Genomic DNA, 21,074 nt, shown 5'->3' on the forward strand with positions numbered 1-21,074 from the left:
CAGACTAAATGCTTGTAAAACAGAAAACAACACTGTCAGAAATTCTTGGACAAGAAACGATTAATGTATAACACCAAAAAATGAAGTTAGATTTCAAAAATTTCTTTTTTTCAAGGTTTGAACAGTGATAGCATGCAAAAGATCAACATTATAGGGCGCCTGGATTGATAAAGTTACATTACATTATATTAACGGTCTGTTAATCATTTTAAATAATTAGACTTTACTTTTAACTGCTCATTTTAATCTTATAAACAGAATAACAAATTCTGACACAGATTTCAATCATCATTTGACTCTTCTGACTCTCTAGAAAGTGCATTTAATATACATATCTATGCTTATTATTCCGTGTTGGCTTTCATTTCACAAAACGGCAACTATTAATAGTTTCTTTAGCATTTGCCATATTTATTAAGTAGAAGCCATTATGCTTAAGTGTAACAATTATTTGAGGTGCTTCATGTACAATAAGACAACGTTTTTTTGTTAGCGGCATGCTTCATAATGCAAATAACTTGTTCTCAAATAACAGGCGGGCCCGATTGTATGTGCAAATTTCACCCGGTACACAGAATTGCTCTTGTTTTATTCAGGTAAGTTGCAGGAGACATGCAGCTGTATAGCCTGATCCAAACAGCATGGCACATTTTGGTGTACCAATCATGTGGTCAGGATAGCCTGGCATGCATACAATCGTGCCCATCCAAACATGTGGAGACTTTTAACATACAGCTTCAAACATTCTTAGTTCAAATTCAAATTTCAATTAAACTGATTTATTTCTAAATTAATGTAAATGCAAAACAAGTTGACAATTGTAAAAATACCTACAAACTGCACTGACTTAATAATCCCTACTTTTCAGTAAATATGTGTAAAATCCATGTAGATGTGTAAATATCCACATTCACATGTGTAAAATCTGCATAAATATGTGTAAATTCCACGTACAACTACAATAAAGCCTGAACAAATAAATTTTTGGATGTCCTTATAACACTCTTACTCCCATGAAATGGAAAATATTAAATTATTCAGCAATGACTATTACAGAAATTATAAAAACCTCAAGGGTAGATATCGAACAACTGAGATGTCAATAGATAAACTATAATTAATTTCTGGAGTACATTGTAGGAAAGGCCAAACATCACACATAGATCTTAATTTCAATATTTCTGTAATAAAATGTGAAAGAAATAATGTAAAAGCTATGTGTGACGAACATGACCTTGACTAGAGTTTTTGTACAGAACAGTTTTACTATGAATATAAAAGCTGTATATTTGTAGACACTCCAAATATCTGTAAAATTTCCGCCTATACTGAAAACTCTCCAAGAATAATTATGTCTTTGTATATAAACAGAAAATATTAAAATTTCTCCATGAAATTTTTCGTTTTTATCATCTGAAAAAAAAAGCAAGGCAGTATGCTCATTATTTCTAATTTTTGTTTAGCCTGCGTAAAATGAAAAACATTATGGGCCTTTAAAAGTAAAATATGTGAAAATGTTTCTTGGAGAGTTTTCCGATGATCCAGATCTGATGTGTAGATGAGATTTATACCTGTGCTTTATGTGAGCCCAGTGGGTACTCCGGTGCATCGAAGTATCTCTCGCCGCCTTCGACACGAAGCTAAAAATTAGTATACAGCCACTCTGTTAGTCAACTTTCTCAAAAAACTACGAACTTCTTCAACACTACATAAAATCTCAATTGCCACAGACTTTTTAATTTACGTAAAGAATATATTGTAAAATCAGCAATATAAGAGGAATACATTTTTTAATGGTATATTCTTGAAAACGAATCTCAGCTAAGAAGTAAATTTTTATTTCAATCTCTAAAATTTGAAACCCACAAATTCTTGTCCTCATCAAATAGTTATTTGGCAGATAACTCACAATTCTATGCTAATAGATAATAACTTCACAGTAAACTGAAAAAAAATATTCTCCAGACCTCTTCTGCCATTTTTCACTGTCACCATATAAGACAAGTTCTTAAAGGTGATTCAAAAATTTTAAAATTGGTGACAATCAGAGAACTATCACTCGGTGTCAACATGAGGACAACTCTATCAATCTCTAAACTTTGAGAAGATTATAAACAAAATAAGCTAAAATATTGCAATAATTTTGGAGATTGGAACAAAAAAAAAAATCTACAAATTAAAAAATAAATAGGGTAAAAAAAGAAGGAAAGCTGAAGTAACTTAATGGTAAATGAAAGGAAGAAACAGAAAAATAACTGCCGTAAAAACTAAATTTTGACATTCGTATCTTTTCTGAGAAACTACTGGACTTGAGCAAAATAATTTTATTATTTTGACGCATGTTTGGGAAGGGGATCTAACTAGCTACAACAAAATTCAAGCAACTAAAAGCACATGCTTTCACACTGGGGGTTTTTGCAGATAGAAGTTGGTACTTGTTTTGTCACACCAACAAAATTTGTGTTAGGTAAAAGCAATATATAAGCAAAATCACTCAGTGCAAAATAAGTGGAAGGATATAACTAAATTAAAATGATGGAAAGGCTTTCACAAGAGTTTAAAAGTTCATGAATGGAGACTTCACACATATCCTTAAAAAAAGTTTGACAAGTTTCGAATACATTTCACATACTTTATTGAGTTATTGACTAATCTTTTAGAGTGCAGTTTTCTCCTTAATTATAATTTAATTAATTCCTCAGTTTTGTATATATAGTCACCATTATTATTTCTGATTACCTCTGACCTTTCAACCTGACCTATATTTATGGATTATTTGACCTTGACCTTTGCAGACACAGACCCCTACTGAAAGGTAATAAACATCTTCACTAGCTGTATATAAAGCTGCAAATGGGCACAATAAAATCTTTTACAGCATAAAGACTGAAGGGACATACAACTAAACGGTCTTTGAACAAACTGAAAAAAGACTTGCAGGACAAAGAACTGAAAGCTAAAAGAACTGCGGTAGGGTAAAAGTAAAATCAGATCTACAAATTAAAACTGTTTAACATAATGAGCATGTGAAACACTGTTACAGTAATGAAATCAAAAAATTTAGCAATAAGTAACTGTATGACTGTGTTCCTTTTATTCTATTTTCAGAAAAAAACATGAGAAGTAATATTGTCAGTACACTGGACTTTGAACTTGCCAAAAAAAAAACCCACTAAATTTGATAGCTCTCAAGGAAGCATGGAATAATATGTGTTATTATTCAAATTTATGCACAGGTCCTACTTGACTGGAAATCTGTGCACTTTTACCTTCCTTAAAGTTGCTAGAATTCAACTGACCTAAATTCAAGAGGATCCAAGGTTTTGGAGCTTACAAAAGAATTGGTATTCCTTTTCCAATAATCTAAAGCTGGTACGATTCCAGAGTTCAAGATTGCGAAACTGATTTTAAATATCCATACTACTATTTGTCAATGCCATGACTCTTCTCAGAAACAACCAATCAAATGTTAGCGTTCTGAGACTGGTTTCCAAATTCAGTTTTACAACCTTGGACCAAGGATTTACAGGCATTTATCTGAGTTTTGAGAGCAATCTAAGAAAGAAACTTTGTTCTTGGTAAATCTCAAAACTGTATTCAGAAATAGCCAGTCAAAAGTTGGAACTTTGAGACTGGTCTCCAAACTTACATTTTTATAACCTTTGACCTAAGACGTTGCAAATGATCTTGACCTTAAATTACATGACCTTGATCTTCAATGACACCTACCTTTCCGTCCTGTCCTCTTCCAGGTGAGAACAACATTTTATCCACTATCTGAGCCTCTCTGGGCGCCCCATCCCCGTCCACATGTTCCTGGAGGGCTCGGGCAGCTGGGTGACGGGATACTCCTCTTGAAGGACCCGACTGGTGTTTCTGTGGTGGTGGCGTGTTCATTAACAACAGATCTTCATCTTCTAATTGACTGTGAAAATGGAACATGTAAATCTATTAATTACATGGCAAGTATACTAAATTATTGAAAAAATAAACAAACATTTTTAACCAGAGTGTTACAGTTTAGCATGAAACATAATTATGTACAACAAGATAGTTATTCATTTACCAGTCTTCTCTTTTCCAGCATTCCAGAGAATGACAATACTCACTATGTTATAAAACTTTTAACAATAGAAACAAACTTTTGGTTACATATTCTGCAATGTCAAGAATTTTCCTGTTAAATATGGGGAAATTTCCCTGTTGCCCATCACAACCATAATTGCTTAATGGTTTGTATTATTTGACAATCAACTGTAATTAGTCCTTGGAAATAACCTTTTACTGCTTAAAATGTGAATCAGGCAGTTGGCTGTGTTGGTTACATAACATGGCCAGCAGAGTTAAGACACCATTTAGGACATGACCATTTCAAACAGAAAAAACTTTTGGAGACCTATAGACTGGGTTATCGCCAATGGCGCAAAATGCAACAAATAAATTCTGGCACTAAAATTTCAATTTGCGAATTTGAGAGGTGCCAACAAAAACAAGAGCTGTCCTAAGACAGCTTGCTCCACTATCTGGCGATTTGACAGAAAAATGAATTTATGTCTCAATAAGAGACCTCTACTTTAAAAGGAAGATACACCAAGATATAAAAAGACCCTACTATATACTACTACAGAAGATGATTATAAAGAGACATTTTTAATTTCAAGTCATTATATTTTAAAGTACTAAAGATATGTCTATAAACGCCCTTCAAGCTTTCGAAAAAATTTAACATGTAAATAATTCCAAGTATAACAACTTGGTGACCCTGACCTCGGGTATAATGGGCCCAGCCCCTGCTCATATCTTGTTTGTATGCTGGACAATGTTTATGTGAAGTTACAGTAAGATGTAAGCAATAGTAACAAAGATATGACAGAAAAACAAAGGTTGCCGAAAAAATAACCTAAGTATAACACCTTGGTGACCTTGACCTTATGTATAATAGGGCCAGCCCCTGCACATACTTTGTTTGTATGCTGGACAATGTTTATGTGAAGTTACAGTAAGATATAAGCAATAGTAACAAAGATATGACAGAAAAACAAAGGCTGCCGAAAAACTTTAACCTTAAAAATAACCTAAGTATAACCTTGGTGACCATGACCTTGGGTATAACTTACACTGGAAAATCGATGCAAGGTAAAGGTTGCGTGTGATCAATTACATGATGTGTTGTTTATATCACCTGTATGACACTTTGAAACGAATGTTTTGAGTAGCTAATGACATTTTCGGGGTCAAATTAATTGTATAATTGGATTAACTTTAATCACCAAGTTGACTTGATAAATACGCACGTGTTGGTTGACATTTGTAGCAAATTTAAAACAATGAACAGCTGATAAAAAGATTTTAATGTCGCTTGTGAAGTCGCCGACGTTATTATTCATGTACGAAAGATTTGTTACAGTAAACTGATATTTAAATGATTGAAATAAACTTTTATAAGTATTTGTGTTTGTTACTGACTGCCTGTAATTGCTATTATATCTTATTGAAAGTGGTATGTCCCCTCTCACAGACTACTGGCTCTAACTTTGGAGCAACTGGCGCAAACTTTCTGATTGGAGAATTTGTTGGCGCAGAATTATATGAATCCTATAGAAAGTCACAACTGTAACACAAGGCATTACCTATTTCCATCTATTCCTGTATCTGAGACTCTCCTTGTCACCACTTTGTCTGGAACTGAAATCATAAAAATTATCATTTACTTACTTTACAAATATGTATGAAGACTACAGCAAGTTCTGAAATTGTAAAATTATACGAGGTTTACTGAAGCATGATTTCAATTCCATGAAATCACTCTGCAGTGCTGATCTTCTGAAATTAAAAGATTTTTACTGATTACATCACTGATCTGACAGAAGTATAGTGTGCTAAGTATTTCCATAGGAATCTTCTCATATCCAATACATAATACAATTCCTATACAAACTTTTTATATTGGACATGAACCCCTTTAATAACTGGAGCTGTCTCACGACATGCAGCACACTCAAATATTCGAAGGCTTATCAGTTAAATGGGTTTTCTAAGAAAATATACATTTTCCAAATTCCTGTAAGAGTTATAGGACTCAATCCTATGATCTTTTTTCAATTGCACCCAACATATGTGTGAAGTTTCAAACAAGTATCTGCATTTGTTTTGGAGATAGTAATTTTCGTGCATTTTCAAAGTCCAACAAGGGGTTTAACTTTGCCAAGAAACAATTCAGAGTTATGGGACATGCACCTTCACCACGTTTTATCCACCTTAATAAACAAGCTACTTGTATAAAATTTCAATTCAATATCTCATTATCTGCATTGAATTTGGAGAGAGTAATCTACACTTCATGCCGTTACCTTGCGTTATTACCTGAAAGATGAGTGTGGAGTTTCAACATAGTACCTGCAATGGTTGAAAACACTGTATTGTACTCTTTAAAAAACTTTAACCCAAATTTCTTACTTAAAAAAGGGGCATAACTCTGGAAATGCTAAAGGTAGAGTAACTCATCTTGTCATTCTAATGTACACTATCATTATGAGCAAAGCTACTTAAGTAATAAAGAAAATATTAAACTTCATAAAAACTTTAACAACTAAACATGGACGCCAATACCATGGCAGGGCAAGTTCAACCGCCCTTTTTTTTTTTTGAATAATCAAGCCAAAACAATTAGAGCTATCACTGAATCTGATTAATATCCTCAGATGCAGCTTTCATACAGGAATGGTAAGTACATGTCATCTTGAAACGGCAAACAATTGATGCTAGTTTTATGAAAAGCCCTCCTGCTCTAGACAAAATGGATACAAATTACTGGAACTTACTTCTCATAGCTGAGCTCAGAGTTTGATTAACACTGAAGATACAGGTTTCTTGCTTTTTCTGCACTCCAAAGTTTCAATTCCAAATCACAAAATCCAGCCAATTAATAATTACAATGCAAGGCTAGTACCAAAATCTATTTTTCAGAGTATATTCTTTGAAAGCTAATATATAACTGACAAATACTGTTGTTGTAATTTTAAATCTTGAATTAAGAAAGTAGTGTGAAAAGCAAACAGAAGATGTATATTGATTTTCCATTGATAATCTTCAGATTATCTTGTTGCAACATGAAGAAAACAGATTATACTTATTAATTAAAGCCATAATATAATTTAATAGGTTACTAAGATATAAGTAAGCCTTATTTGATGTTTGGTTCAAACTCAATTGCTTGCTGGAAATACAGGGTGGCCTGGCGGTCTAGTGGTAACGTGCTTCACTATTACCCCAGAGGTCCAGGATTCAAATCCTGCATCTTGTCGATGACCTAATTACCTGAAGATATCTGCTGGTGTGTTTGCCGATACATGAGACTTGTTTACATTTATTAAGGTCGATCAGTTTTGTCTCTTCTTTTATGCTTCCCATGAGAATACCAGCTTGTCCGTGCAGTGGACTTTTCTCAAATTTATTAGATGCTACAATGACATGTCATCCTGTTTTTAAATGGGTCCAAAGACTATGCAGACCCGCAAATACCTTAAGGCATCTACGAAAAGAAGGCTTACTACTTGGGACCGAAAGTGGGGCAGAGGAATTGATGCAGATCCAGCAACCAAACTATAACTGCATTGAAGATTATGTAATGTTGTAGATATATAATGCCAAAGATACATAACTACAAAGACACTTAACTTAGTGATGACGAAGAAATTATAGCAATGTATAACTCACCCAAATGGTTTGACAGTGGTGAGTATACTGTGAAATCATTAAATTTCGTGGGCATGAAATTTCATGGTTTTGGTCAAAACGGCAATTTCGTGGGGATACAGATTCGTGGATTTAAACTTTTGAACATAAAATAATTGGGAATTTTACGTGTTTGTTGGGATAAAATTTCAAGGATTGACACAACCATGAAATCCACAAAAATTAGTCCCCCACGAATATTAATGATTTTACAGTAAATAAAACTATCTATACACATATTTAATCTTTTCTAGTTTTACACTTATAAGCTTAACTCAGCCATATACTGAAACAAAATGTTAAGCTCCTATGCACGCGCAGTCCAATTCTCGTTGGGAATACGCTTAAAATGGGTTGCACGACGTCTGGTGCTGGTGCTGCACGTAAAAAAAGACAAAATTGAGGTAGGTTAAGTTATATTTTTGCTTAGTATGACACAATTATAAATGTTCTCGAAAAAAGCAAAATGCTAGTCGACACAAATATGATAAAACATCATACTGGTTTGTAATTTATGATTTTGCCCTTTCATTACAAAAACTCTGGCGACACGAAGCGTGAAAAAAGTATGAAACAAAGCAGTCTGAAAGACAGCTATATCCCCCGACGCTGTCATGGATAGTGAAAGGGTTGATGGTATTGGGCGGAAGCATTGACGTTGTTAAGTATATTTTATAGTCCATGTATGACGATATCAATGAATTTGTTCCAGGTGATATGCTGAGAGATCAAAGGAATAAGTTTAATATAAAAAGAATCATGAGTATATAATTCATCAATGAAACTCTGGCAAGTAGATCGGTTATTGAATACGACTCATTGGTTTTGCAAACCATCTCAATTAGGTGAACACTTAACCAAAGTTTCAAGAAAATCCTTCAAGTTGTTTAGCAGAAAAGGAGAGGACAGGAAATTGCACAAACATTTGAGTTGTGACCTTGACCTTGAGCTGGCATGGGTAAATTTTGAGTTCTGCACATCGTCTAGATAAGGGGAATATTACAGCCAAGTCGTATTACAATCCTTCAAGTGGTTTAGGAGATACAGAGCAGACACAAAATGGAAGGCTAAAACATTTGACCTTGAGTTGTGAACTTGACCTTGAGCCAACATGGCTGACTCATGAGTTCTACATATTGTCTTGATGGGGTGATCATTTGAACCAAGTTTCATGAAAATCCTTCAAAGAGTTTAGGAGATACAGAGCGGACACAAAATGGAAGGCTCAAACATTTGACCTTGAGTTGTGACCTTGACCTTGAGTCATGAGTTCTGTACATCATCTTGATGAGGTGATCATTTGACCTAATTTTCATGAAAAGCCTTCAAGGGGTGTAGGAGATACAGAGCTGACACAAAATGGAAGGCTCAAACCTTTGACCTTAAGTTGTGACCTTGACCTTGAGCCCACATGGCTGACTCATGAGTTCTGCATATTGTCTTGATGAGGTGATCATTTGACACAAGTTTCATGAAAATCCTTCAAGGGGTTTAAGTTATATGGAGAGGACATAATTGTTACAAATGGATGAATTGAGACCGTTCCTTCAACCCCCCACAACTCGTGGCAGGGGATTAATAAACAGATTGCCAGTTTCTGACCTCATGTGCCTTATGTGAGGACATCTACACTTCTAATGATAAACCGACTGTAATACTGTTACTAATATCACGTTTTTGCTTCAAATCCTGCTTATGCACACCAGCAGCTTATAATGTATACGAGCAACTCCATTTCCGGGGGTGAAACCCTATTCCCAATGATTTTTGCCAATCCCTTCCCCAAAAGCAACATTTCAAGTATATGTAATATTTGTGACTGCACTACATGTGCTTGATTACCAGAAGCGTCGCATTTTCAGAACGTAGGCACTCAAGTATTGGCATTTTTTTATGATCCCATACTATTTTTACTGTTCGTGCCAGCATAGTTTTTGTGATAACAGAGCCAATTCTTAAATTACAAAGCAGATATTTCATACATTATGATCTTTATCCATTTTTGTGTCAAATAGCATTTTATTTTTTCTAATCTATTCGCTAATGTGCCATTATCAACGAAAACAAAAACCCACCTACCTCGATATTGTATATCTTGATGCGCAACACCAGCTCCGGAAGTCGCGCAACCCATTTTTAGCGTATTCCCAGTGGGAAATGGATTGCACGTTTACCATCCGTGCTATGAGTATGACAATTTAATTTTGATGTTTCTTAAAACTGCCTGCTCACCATTGGAGTGATGAATCTTAAAATTTTTCATTTACATAAATGTACATAGTCTCTGAAATGATGTTTTTGTTTCATCATTTTAGAAGTGTCTCAAACTTTTTATTCCTTTTGTACGTACTTTATCGAAAATGCAAATGTCAGAAAATGAATATTTAAGACCATTAATTCACTAAATATTATAATAAAAAAAAAACACTGATGCAAAACATTGTTCTGTTTGCCCATCTTTCCTTTTTTAATGATATATGATGATTAACTTCCTTTTTCAGTTGTGACTTGGCTGTGTGAAGTACTTTCCTTTCGTAAGCACTTAAGTCAAAGTTAAGTCAAGAGGTCAAAATAAAAAAAAAATGTAAAAATAGATAAAAAAGCACTGGATTTTTTACTGAGCTTAATAAAAAGTACAGCTTAGTCCTATTAATAAAAAGTTTTAATTCAAATACAAAATTTGAAACCTTGAAATTTAAAGTATAGCTTATTCTTATAATGTACATTTAAATGTTAGTCATGTCAATGTAAGATTATTGCGCTGTAACAATTGAATGATTAATGCTGCATGTGTAGATCCTAGCAAAAAAGGAAAAAGGCAAATAACAGACTTTGGTCTAAGAAGTTTTTTCATAATATGAACTACACTGATATCCAGAAAGCTTTCATTTAGATGCAAAACAAAAACACAAAAAGATCAAGAGTTGTGGTTGTAGAGAGGGCATTGTAGTTTACAATTTTGGAAGTGGCTCTGTTGGTCTATCCACTTTAAGGGTTGTGAGTTCAAACCCTGATCAAGTCATTTATCATAATAAACACATAAGTTCTAGATTTTCAGCCTTCAGAGTGAATCTGAAAACCCTCAAGCCTCACTAAAAACCAGCCAGGATGAATTAAGGACTTTTTGTGATCAGAGGAGAAAAACTCATTATACATTGTTCATATTCTGTACCATAGATGTTAATAGCTGTAGAAATGAAAGCAGTTCATCATAACATGTAATAGCAAGAAAGATCAATAAGTCTGATCAAATATGACTAAACATAAAATACAGAGTACCTGGAAAGTGAAAATTTTCCTATCGCTGTAACATCTTTAGCTGCCAAAATTTTCAAATAATCTATACAAGTTCTTTAACAGTACAATAATTACTGACTGTTTTCTCTATTTCCAAACTACTAACTGTATTTCCTCCTGTTTTAATATATCACAACCAGCAAGCTGGGGGGAACTAGCAAATCAATACATTGAGCATTTTCTCTCTTCATACCAGTAATGAGCTGCTGGATGATTCAGATGCTGCTCAACATGCGTTTAAGTGAATTGGATCAATAATACAATGCAGCATGGAATTTTATTTTAAATTGAATTTTCAAATTTTAAGAACAACATTTTTTTTTAACTGAGTGAGAGAACGAGTCCCTGAAAATTAAAACATGCAAAAAATAATGAAATTCATTAATTTTGCTTTCATACGTTGAAATACTGTCATGTTTAGGCCAAAAATTGTTTGGTTTAGTGTGACATGACCCCTACTGAGCTAAATCCCACAACATTCAAGTTTTTCCAGGGTTTTTTTGCAAATTTTTTGTAAGTTAATAAAAGGGGAGTTTTAAAGGGGAATAACTGTAAACGGACACTTAATCTGTCTAACAATTTTAGTTTCCAACCTATATCTATATAACAAGAGCACCGCCTTGCGGGTGCTGACGCTCATCTGATTTTTTTTGTATAATAGAAATATTGTCCTACCCATGATTTTCTAAGTCTAAAAAGGGCCATCATTCTTGCAAAAAGCAGGATAGAGTTATGTTTCTTGATGTTCAGTGTCCACTTATGATGGTGAAGAACTGTTGCAAGTTTTAAAGCAATAGCTTTGATAGTTTATGAGAAAAGTTGACTTAAACATAATATTCAACCAAGAAAATGATTTTTCTAAGTCCAAAAGGGGCAATTATTATTGCAAAAAGCAGGATGGAGTTATGTTGCTTGCTGTACAGGGTCAGCTTATGATGGTGAACAAGTGTTGCAAGTTTCAAAGCAATAGCTTTGATAGTTTAAGAGAAAAAGTTTACCTAAACATAAAACTTAACCAAGAAATCTGATATTTTCTAAGTCCAAAAGGAGCCATAAATCTTGCAAAAAGCAGGATGGAGTTATGTTCTTGCTGTACAGGGTCAGCCTATGATGGTGAACAAGTGTTGCAAGTTTTAAAGCAATAGCTTTGATAGTTTAGGATAAAAGCTGACCTAAACATAAAACTTAACCAAGAAAACTGATTTTCTAAGTCCAAAAGGGGCAATAATTCTTGCAAAAAGCAAGATGGAGTTATGTTTCTTGATGTACAGGGTCTGCTTATGATGGTAAACAAGTATTCCAAGTTTCAAAGCAATAGCTTTGATAGTTTAGGAGAAAAGTTGACCTAAACATAAAACTTAACCAAGAAATCTGATATTTTCTAAGTACAAAAGGGGCCATAAATCTTGCAAAAAGCAAGATGGAGTTATGTTTCTTGCTATACAGGGTCAGCTTATGATGGTGAACAAGTATTCCAAGTTTCAAAGCAATAGCTTTGATAGTTTAGGAGAAAAGCTGACCTAAACATAAAACTTAACCAGGCAACGCCGACGCAGACGCCGACGCCGACGCCGACAACCGCTCAAGTGATGACAATAACTCATCATTTTTTTTCAAAAAATCAGATGAGCTAAAAATGAAATGACATTTCTGATGTCCTTTAATCACTTCCTCTCCACCCCCATCCCGCCACCCCTTTCTGAAAAAGTAGACCTACCTACCCTAAATAAAATGTTTTGGAATGTGACCCTAAACAAACTTTTTTAGCCTTACAGCAGTAACAATAGACATTTTTTTTGTGCTGGATTTTGTACAACAACAGGGGTTATGAATTAAGCGTTCTTTAATTGGCAATATTGATATAAAACAGCTTTTAAAAAAAATCTTCACAAAATACAGCTTGAATGATCCAAATATACAAGTTAACCAGAATTCAGATAATTCAAACTACATGTACATACTTTCAATATATCCAGTTTTATAATTCCTTGTTTAAATAGTAAAACACCTTTTTTTTAAACAAATTAACACAATGTTTATAAATTACAAAAATATTTTGCTCTAATTCACATGTCTATAAACTTTGTAATTAAACTTCTTTCTCGAAGGGAAAATTAATCCGAAAAGTTTCTCTACCCACTACGTATAAACAATGTAAACATTCAAAACCCTACAGGGGTCAAATAAGTTTCTTCAAATATTCTTTTATCGCTATTGATTTTGGGCACTAAATTCTTTCAATTCTAATTTGATCAGTTACGAGATCCGACACATTTTTCCAGATTTTATTTTGATAGATTTGTTGTATATTTGATTTCCTTGTATAAAGTTAAAAGAAAAAGAAAATCTTATTATATATGGCCCTAGCTTTTTCTAAAGAAATCTAATACGAATTTGAATGATTAAATTCAATTTTGAATTTTTCTATGACAAAATTATCACTGAAGTACATAATCATAGTATTGAAGACAAATGTCCAGCCCATGGACACAATGAATAAGATGATAATGTAGGCCCTTGACATTCAAACCTGGTGTTTATAAATACATCAAATGATTTTTTTTCTCTCTCAATATTTATCAAACTGAATCAAGAACACTTTATATACCAATGACTATGTTGAGTTAAAAATGTTAAAAAACAAATTTATCAAAATAAATCAAACTTAAACAAGCATATCCAATTTATTGGAGTTTCCACTTTAATAAGACCTTTTCAGATTTATATAAAATGTAGCAAATAACTTTATAAGTTTTAAAAGCCTTAACAAAATGGTGGTAACAAGCAAGCAACTTTATCTTTTCAGTCTTAATCTCTATTTAATTTCTATTTTGTTAAGTCATTGATGTCTTAAACAAGGGAAGCTATCAGCTTAACTTTACTGAAATATATAGAACATTTACCTCCCATAATTTTATCACAGACTGACAATTTCATTAATTTCATCCTGTGTGTTACGTTCTGTTGCGTGTTTTTTTTTGGTTTTGTTAAAACTGACAATTAACAAATATGTGTACTGGATACTCTGGATGCACCATTCGCTATTCAGTCAGTAAATTTTCAGAGAACACCCCTTTGAATAATAAGTTGAATGATGAACCAGTCCATTTTAAAAATATAGCAAGGTAAAGGTTAAGTGGTTTGGCATTCAAGACTTTTTGGGACATACAAACTGCCATGGGCACATCCATATCATGTGTATGCTACCCACCCCTGTTCTGAGAAGGTACAACTACCAAACTTTTATAATATTTATAGAACCTATTAATATTTGTTTAATAAGCAAAACAGTAAAATGTATCACCTGCACATCCACTGAATGTCCAGGACACACGACGCTGTGTACGACAGTAATCACTCCAGCCATTAGCATATGGACTGTACAATGACATACTGGCCTTTCTTATATAAACTGTCCTATAAACTATTTCAATGTCCAAATACAACTTCCTATCAAAACTATGCCATTTAACCAAAATTCTGTTACTTAGACAAATCGTCCACAAAAAATGTCCTCACAAACTGTCTATATTCTCTAAAATGATTTTTATTTCAACCTCAAATATGCGCCGGCATCTGTTTAATCAAACTGTGAAGTCTAAAGTGCGTAATAATAATAAGGTACAATATTTTTAAAGTTGCTAGTTATATACAGAAGCCAGTAACTAACAACAATATTTCGAAAAATGCAAGAAAGCAGATTTAAATGCCCATTATCATAACAAAATAAATTTAAAGGACAAATAAACACATGATTAGATGATATCAGACAAGAAAACTGATCACAAACAAACAAAAAATCCTAATCTCACAAATTCATGATCATCTTAAGTCACGCCTCTTTTGTCTTGGCTTACTCAGTCCCTGATTTCGAAAAATGAGAATTATACATTAAAAATCCCAACATTATGTCCAAAGATTTGCAAACGAGATCAAACAATGCTTGCGCATCAAGCGTTACTATATATGAAACAGATACCTAGACGTTCTTGCACGTAAACGCACAAAATCTGCGGCCGATAAATTAATACAATTAACTAAACAGAATCTGTATATGAATAATTGATCAGAGATACAGTTTTAAGATAATTTCATATAACTGTAGGGGTGGATGTGGTAAACTATTGATGTCCTTTTTGGTTATTAGTTGATGATACACTTAATTTGTGTCAAACACAACATATTTAATTCCTACTTATGTAACTTGTGTTATTTTGGTAAAACATTTCTATTTTTGTATACATGACAAATAATTAGCTTTAAATTAACAGCCACCCTTAGGCCCCAAGAAGTTGTAAACTTGTGCAGTCAATGGGTCAGTGGTTAACTGGTTAAATCACAGGGCTAGTGATGTTGGTTTGACTCCCGGTTGCTACAGATATCCAGACTAGAGATAAGATAAATTCCGGATAATTTCTTAAACTGATATTGTTTCTGCCACTGTTTTGCTAGACTTGACGCTGGGGATGTAGATATCAAACCTGTTACAGACTTGTCTGAAAATAAGTTGTTCAAGCCATTCCAGGTGGAGACTTGAAGACTACCTCTCTTTTAATAAGAAATATTTTTCTTTAATGAGTCAGATGGCAGGATAATTGTATAAAGCTGACAAAATAATGTTATACCTTAATAAATGAGAAAGACTGCAAAATAATATAATTTTAATTCAATGCAAGTTAGCAACATGCAATGAGCCTTTATAATGAGAATGGATAGTCAAAATTCATATGTATATAAAGCAAATTCCTTGTTCTTTATATACTGGAGGTCTAACCCTTATCATGCTGGACACGACTGATTTTGCCTTTGCGACCAGTGTAGATCATGATCAGCCTGCACATCCATGCAGTCTGATCAAGATCTGCACTGTTTGCTATTCAATCAGTATCTTTTTAGTAAGCTCCCCTTTTAACAGTTAATGGTACTGTCCAAACTGAAAGATGGACCAGTCATTTTAGAAATTAAGCAGGCTAAAGGTTAAGCTTATCGAAACAACAGATCCCGTAACATACATTCTAAATAGAAAGATTCTCAGATGCTTACCATAAAATGTCCATACACATATCCCTACCCAAGCATCATGTTTCTTTGTAGAAGAAAGCATAAGAAATTAACACAAAGCAAAGAGAAATAGAAAACAGTTTATCATATTAATTTTATTTGATTACAAAAAATGTATAGTAATATTATAGTTATCATTGTCTATATATTAGAGATGGTGCAGTTTTGTTCTATAAAATTTGATAAATAAAGGGCCATAACTCCCTTGAAACTCACTGAATTGGAAGCCAATAATATGTGTAATAAGACTTGGCACTGATCACTCCTGTAAGGCTTGGTGGAAATCCACCCTACTACATAAAAGAAGTGGCTAAAACATCATAAAATTTGACAAATGGGAGACATAATAAATCAGGCAGTAATAATAATTATTATGTACAATTTAAGGATTTCTGCATGAACACAGAAGTTTTCTGAATCTAGCTTGAATATTTTTTGAGTTATTCCAGGATCCAGATTTGTGGACAGACGGACAGCATTCCTATAGACCCCTCCGGTTTTCCACCTGTACGGGACTAACAATCAAACAAACACAGCCTCTTAACTGATCTTGAATTAAGTACACAACAAGCTGCTGGAAGGAGACATACCTTTAAATGTTGAAATGTAACTGTTAATTTATGTCATTCCTAAATTACTTTGTAATTAAGCAAATTAAAATTACATGTAGTGAAAATCACCAAATTACAAATTACATTCAATTAATTAGGACATGTAATTAAATTACAGTTAATTACAATAACATATTTCATTATCCCAGGTCTGGCCACTGGAAGGAGACAGACAGACCTATAAATATTGACTATTCTAATATGCTTTTCTCTGTTAAAAATCTAGAATTATGTCACATTAACGTGCGGTGACATCAATGTTTTTGTTGCGACAAAGAAAGAGTGCTACTATATTTTATCTACTGTTTTAGATTAAGGGCATACTAGAATCGAAATAATTTATAGCAAAACCGTGTTTTAACACTATTTATACACTCCGGCGGTAACATGTCGTAAAATAATTTGCTATAATTATTTCTTAATTGCACGGCCCATCAGGGCCGGGCATATAGAGGTGGTTTTAGAATGTGCAATGGGTTCGGATTTGACAATTTTTTCCCTTCGAGTCATATTTCTGTTAAATTTTCGTTTGACACTCAGAAAGTGAAAATTCTAACGTGTAATCGCAACAATAATGGAATTAATATTGTTTAATTTTGTTCCTTCTGGTTTATATTTTGCAGTATTTGCAGAATTTGCATTATATTGAATCGGATTTGATCAAATTCATTCTTGCTGTACATTGTAGTCAGTGTATCGTCTTTCTTTTATTAAAATATTTTGTAGTGGATTTTGTCAAGAACAAGGTAAGTTGTTACCAACAATATTGTTTTTGATAACAATGCATTTTGAGTGCCAATTCACATGTGTTGATCTAAATTTTAGAATACTGACAGTAAACTAAACTCTTAACGAGTCATGATCTACTTACACTATCAATAGGAAACATAAATAAATAGCATGCTTTAGAAGACTTTTTGCTTAGTTACGCATTTTAATAGGTTTATAGAGGTGAGTTGCAGTCAAAGTATCATTTTTTAATGTGTATAAATGTGAAGTTTTTGAAGACGGAATAGTGTAAACAATAGACCACGTGATTTTTGGCGCGATTTTACTACACATACATGTACATATGCTACTTTTGGCAGGTGGCGCTGTGTAAGGTTTTTCCAATTATTAAACATATCCCAATGTGTGAAACAGTTACTGAAAAATTAGGCATTTTAATTTATCAATTTGAGACCGCGTCAGAACTTTTGACTCGGTGTCTTAGAGAGAATTTTCTTGTACATACTTAATGATAACAAGAGGTGCGAGGCAGTATGAAGAGATAGATACCCGGTAGTCAAAATAATCCGATGAATAAGCTTGTCTAAAGAGATAACAAGTCTAGGATTTTGTATGTTCTGTAAAATTATATATAGAAAAATCTTTGAAATCATGGATGGTCCATATATGTACTGTACAGACTAACATGATATTTGACCCAGTTTGAGGGAGTTAAGTTTCTTTTAAATGTTGCAAGTTATAGCAGAAAGGTTAATTCTTCACAAAATGATAAATAATTGTTTATGCATATGCAAATGATTAATCTATACGTCAAAGTTTGTCTTAGGTACGCCAAATTACCCGACAGCACTGTATATATTTTAAAACAAAGAAATCCTAGAATAGACCATGTGACTTACGACGCGAATTTACTACACATGTACAAATGTTACACTCGGCAGGTGGCGCTGTTCAAGGTTTTTCCAGTTATTAAAGCGAACTGTTAAACATAATCCAATGTCCTGCACAAGGGGGCATTTCGTCTTATTATAAGGTCCAATGATAGTCCAGATAATGGGCGATTTGAGACCTTGTGAAAAATTTTGACTCGCTGTCTTCTGGTACATACATGTACTTCCTGATGATAAATAACAACCACTACTTTTCTGCTAGTTTTGATTACAAGACAAAAATTGTGTTTTGGACTCTTGTAAGTGTATGAATGTATTGAATGACAAATCAATGCTTTTGACATAAAATTAAAGTGATAAAGATTTATATAGGCCCTAGATTATGACACAAACACATTTTTCAGGTTTTTCTGCATGAGTGACAGCAGCTATAATTGCATATTTTGTGCTACATTTATTTGAAGATATCCCTAGTTTTTAACAACTGCCCTGACCTCCCAGTTATGATCAGAAATTAATTGTTGAATGTTGGGAGTATTTCAGTAAATGTAGATATGGATTTATAGGGAGATAACGCACCCACTCGATGAAAAATGAAAATGTAATTTTAGTCCCATTCAAATATACTTAGGTGCTTTCACTTTGAAAAACAACTTAGGTGCTTTCACTTTGAAAAACAGTGTAGGTATAGTGGACGCAACTGCTTTCTCTTTGAAAAACAGTGTAGGTATAGTGGACGCAACTTGACCCCGATGGTTGACCTTTGCATTATAATACATAATGAGGCACAACCTATTATTGAAAAGGAGTGTACGTAAAACACGAGCTGCACAAGAAAAAGGAAATATAAATTTGTGTAAATATAAATTAGTGTATTGGAAAGTTTTAACTGATCAAATTAAGTATATATACTTTGATACTGCAATGTATACAAACTAATTCCATATAAATATACAAGGTTACCCTAAGCAACCTTGATTTCTATAATGAAATAATCGATATGAATAATCAGCCTAAGGTCAACCATCGCGGTCAAGTTGCGACTACTATATAATTTCCAATCTGCACACTTTCCTGTCTTAAAAATCATATAAAATGTAGTATTTAAGATACCCTGTATGACTACAATTTAGGTATACATGTACTGTAAGGCCAAAAAAATATTTCCAGTAACATGCTAAAGAAAAATAGGTAGGTAGCTGGTCAGTAATTTAATAAAAAAAAATTCTGGATTTTATTATCAAGTGGGACCTTTCGGAAACTATTTTTGTGTACAAAAATACGAATAAGGGAGTTATTCCTTTAGAGCTCCAGTAACAGGGATATAAACTAGCTATTTTTATTTAGGGGCCAAGACTGTCAAAAATAAATGTTTAACATTAGGTATATGGGCATTTTCTCCAACAATTTAGGGTCCCAGCCCAAAATCTAGGAACCATGGGCTACTGGGCCCCTGCTAGGGGTGTAACAATATGCTAGTCTCACGATACAATATGTATCGTGATACAGATGCAACGATACGGTACATATCGCGATATGAATTGAGTATCTGAAGTAAGCATTTATGCGACAAAATAAAAATTAATCAATGTCTCTACTCTTGGAATGATACATTTCTTTAGTTACTATCTTTAACACTGATTGTATGTAAGATATCATGCAATATTTCTAGTTTTCACTTATCGTTTCTGTATTGTGAAACAGACCTATGATTCGATACGCGTATCGCCAAACTGATGTATCATGATAAAATGAATTCCGATGTATCGTTACACCCTGAGACCCTGCTGATTTTTCCTTGAGTAAGTTGATTTTTAACATCACTGACTATGTTTAAAACATACAAGAGGACCATGATGGTCCTGAATCGCTCACCTCTTCCCACATGACCTAGTTTTGAGTATGATGTCGTTTTTTCTATTATTTGACAAAGTGACCTAGTTTTTGAGCTCATGTGACCCAGTTTTGAACTTGACCTAGATATTATCAAGATAAAAATTCTGACCAATTTTCATGAAGATCCATTGAAAAATATGGTCTCTAGAGAGGTCACAATGTTTTTCTATTTTTATACCTAGTGGCCTAGTTTTTGATTGCACGTGACCCAGTTTCGAAACTGACCTAGATATCACCAAGATGAACATTCAGATCAATTTTCATGAAGATCCATTGAAAAATATGGCCTCTACAGAGGTCAAAAGATTTTTCTAATTTTAGACATACTGACCTAGTTTTTGACTGCAGTTGACCCAGTTTCGAACTTGACCTAGATATCATCAAGATGAACATTCAGGCCAACTTTCATACAGATCCCATGAAAAGTATCACAAGGTTTTTTTATTATTTGACCTACTGACCTAGTTTTTTAAGGCATGTGACCCAATTTCAAACTTGACCTAGATATCATCAAGTTGAACATTCTGACCAATTATCATGGAGATCCATTCACAAGTATGGCCTCTAGTGGGGTCACAAGGCTTTTCTATTTTCCGCCTACTGACCTAGTTTTTGACCACACATGACCCTGTTTCGAACTTGACCTAGATATCATCAAGATGAATATTCAGACCAACTTTCATACAGATCCCATGAAAAATATGGCCTTTAGAGAGGTCACAAGGTTTTTCTATTATCTGATCTACTGACCTAGTTTTTGACGGCACGTGACCCACTTTCGAACTTAACCTAGATAACATCAAAATGGACATTCAGACCAACTTTCATACAGATCTCATGAAAAATATGGCCTCTA

General features: G+C 33.6%; 1 protein-coding gene across 6 annotated transcripts in view; it reads right to left on the bottom strand.

The window, feature by feature from the left end:
- The window catches only part of LOC128559615 (transforming acidic coiled-coil-containing protein 2-like), a 60,376-nt gene that overhangs the window by 23,530 nt on the left and 15,772 nt on the right, over positions 1 to 21,074 (bottom strand). For 4 of the 6 annotated variants that reach the window (XM_053551915.1, XM_053551913.1, XM_053551914.1 and 1 more), the window contains exons 7-9: positions 5,631 to 5,685; positions 3,730 to 3,925; positions 1,572 to 1,640 (exon numbers count right to left, since the gene is read on the bottom strand). In XM_053551915.1, the coding sequence (XP_053407890.1) occupies positions 1,572 to 1,640; positions 3,730 to 3,925; positions 5,631 to 5,685 (320 nt within the window). The remainder of the gene's footprint in view (positions 1 to 1,571; positions 1,641 to 3,729; positions 3,926 to 5,630; positions 5,686 to 21,074) is intronic. The other 2 variants (XM_053551917.1, XM_053551916.1) reach the window with 1 other exon arrangement.

The sequence above is a fragment of the Mercenaria mercenaria genome, chromosome 9 (genome assembly GCF_021730395.1).
Source record: "Mercenaria mercenaria strain notata chromosome 9, MADL_Memer_1, whole genome shotgun sequence".
NCBI lineage: Eukaryota > Metazoa > Mollusca > Bivalvia > Venerida > Veneridae > Mercenaria > Mercenaria mercenaria.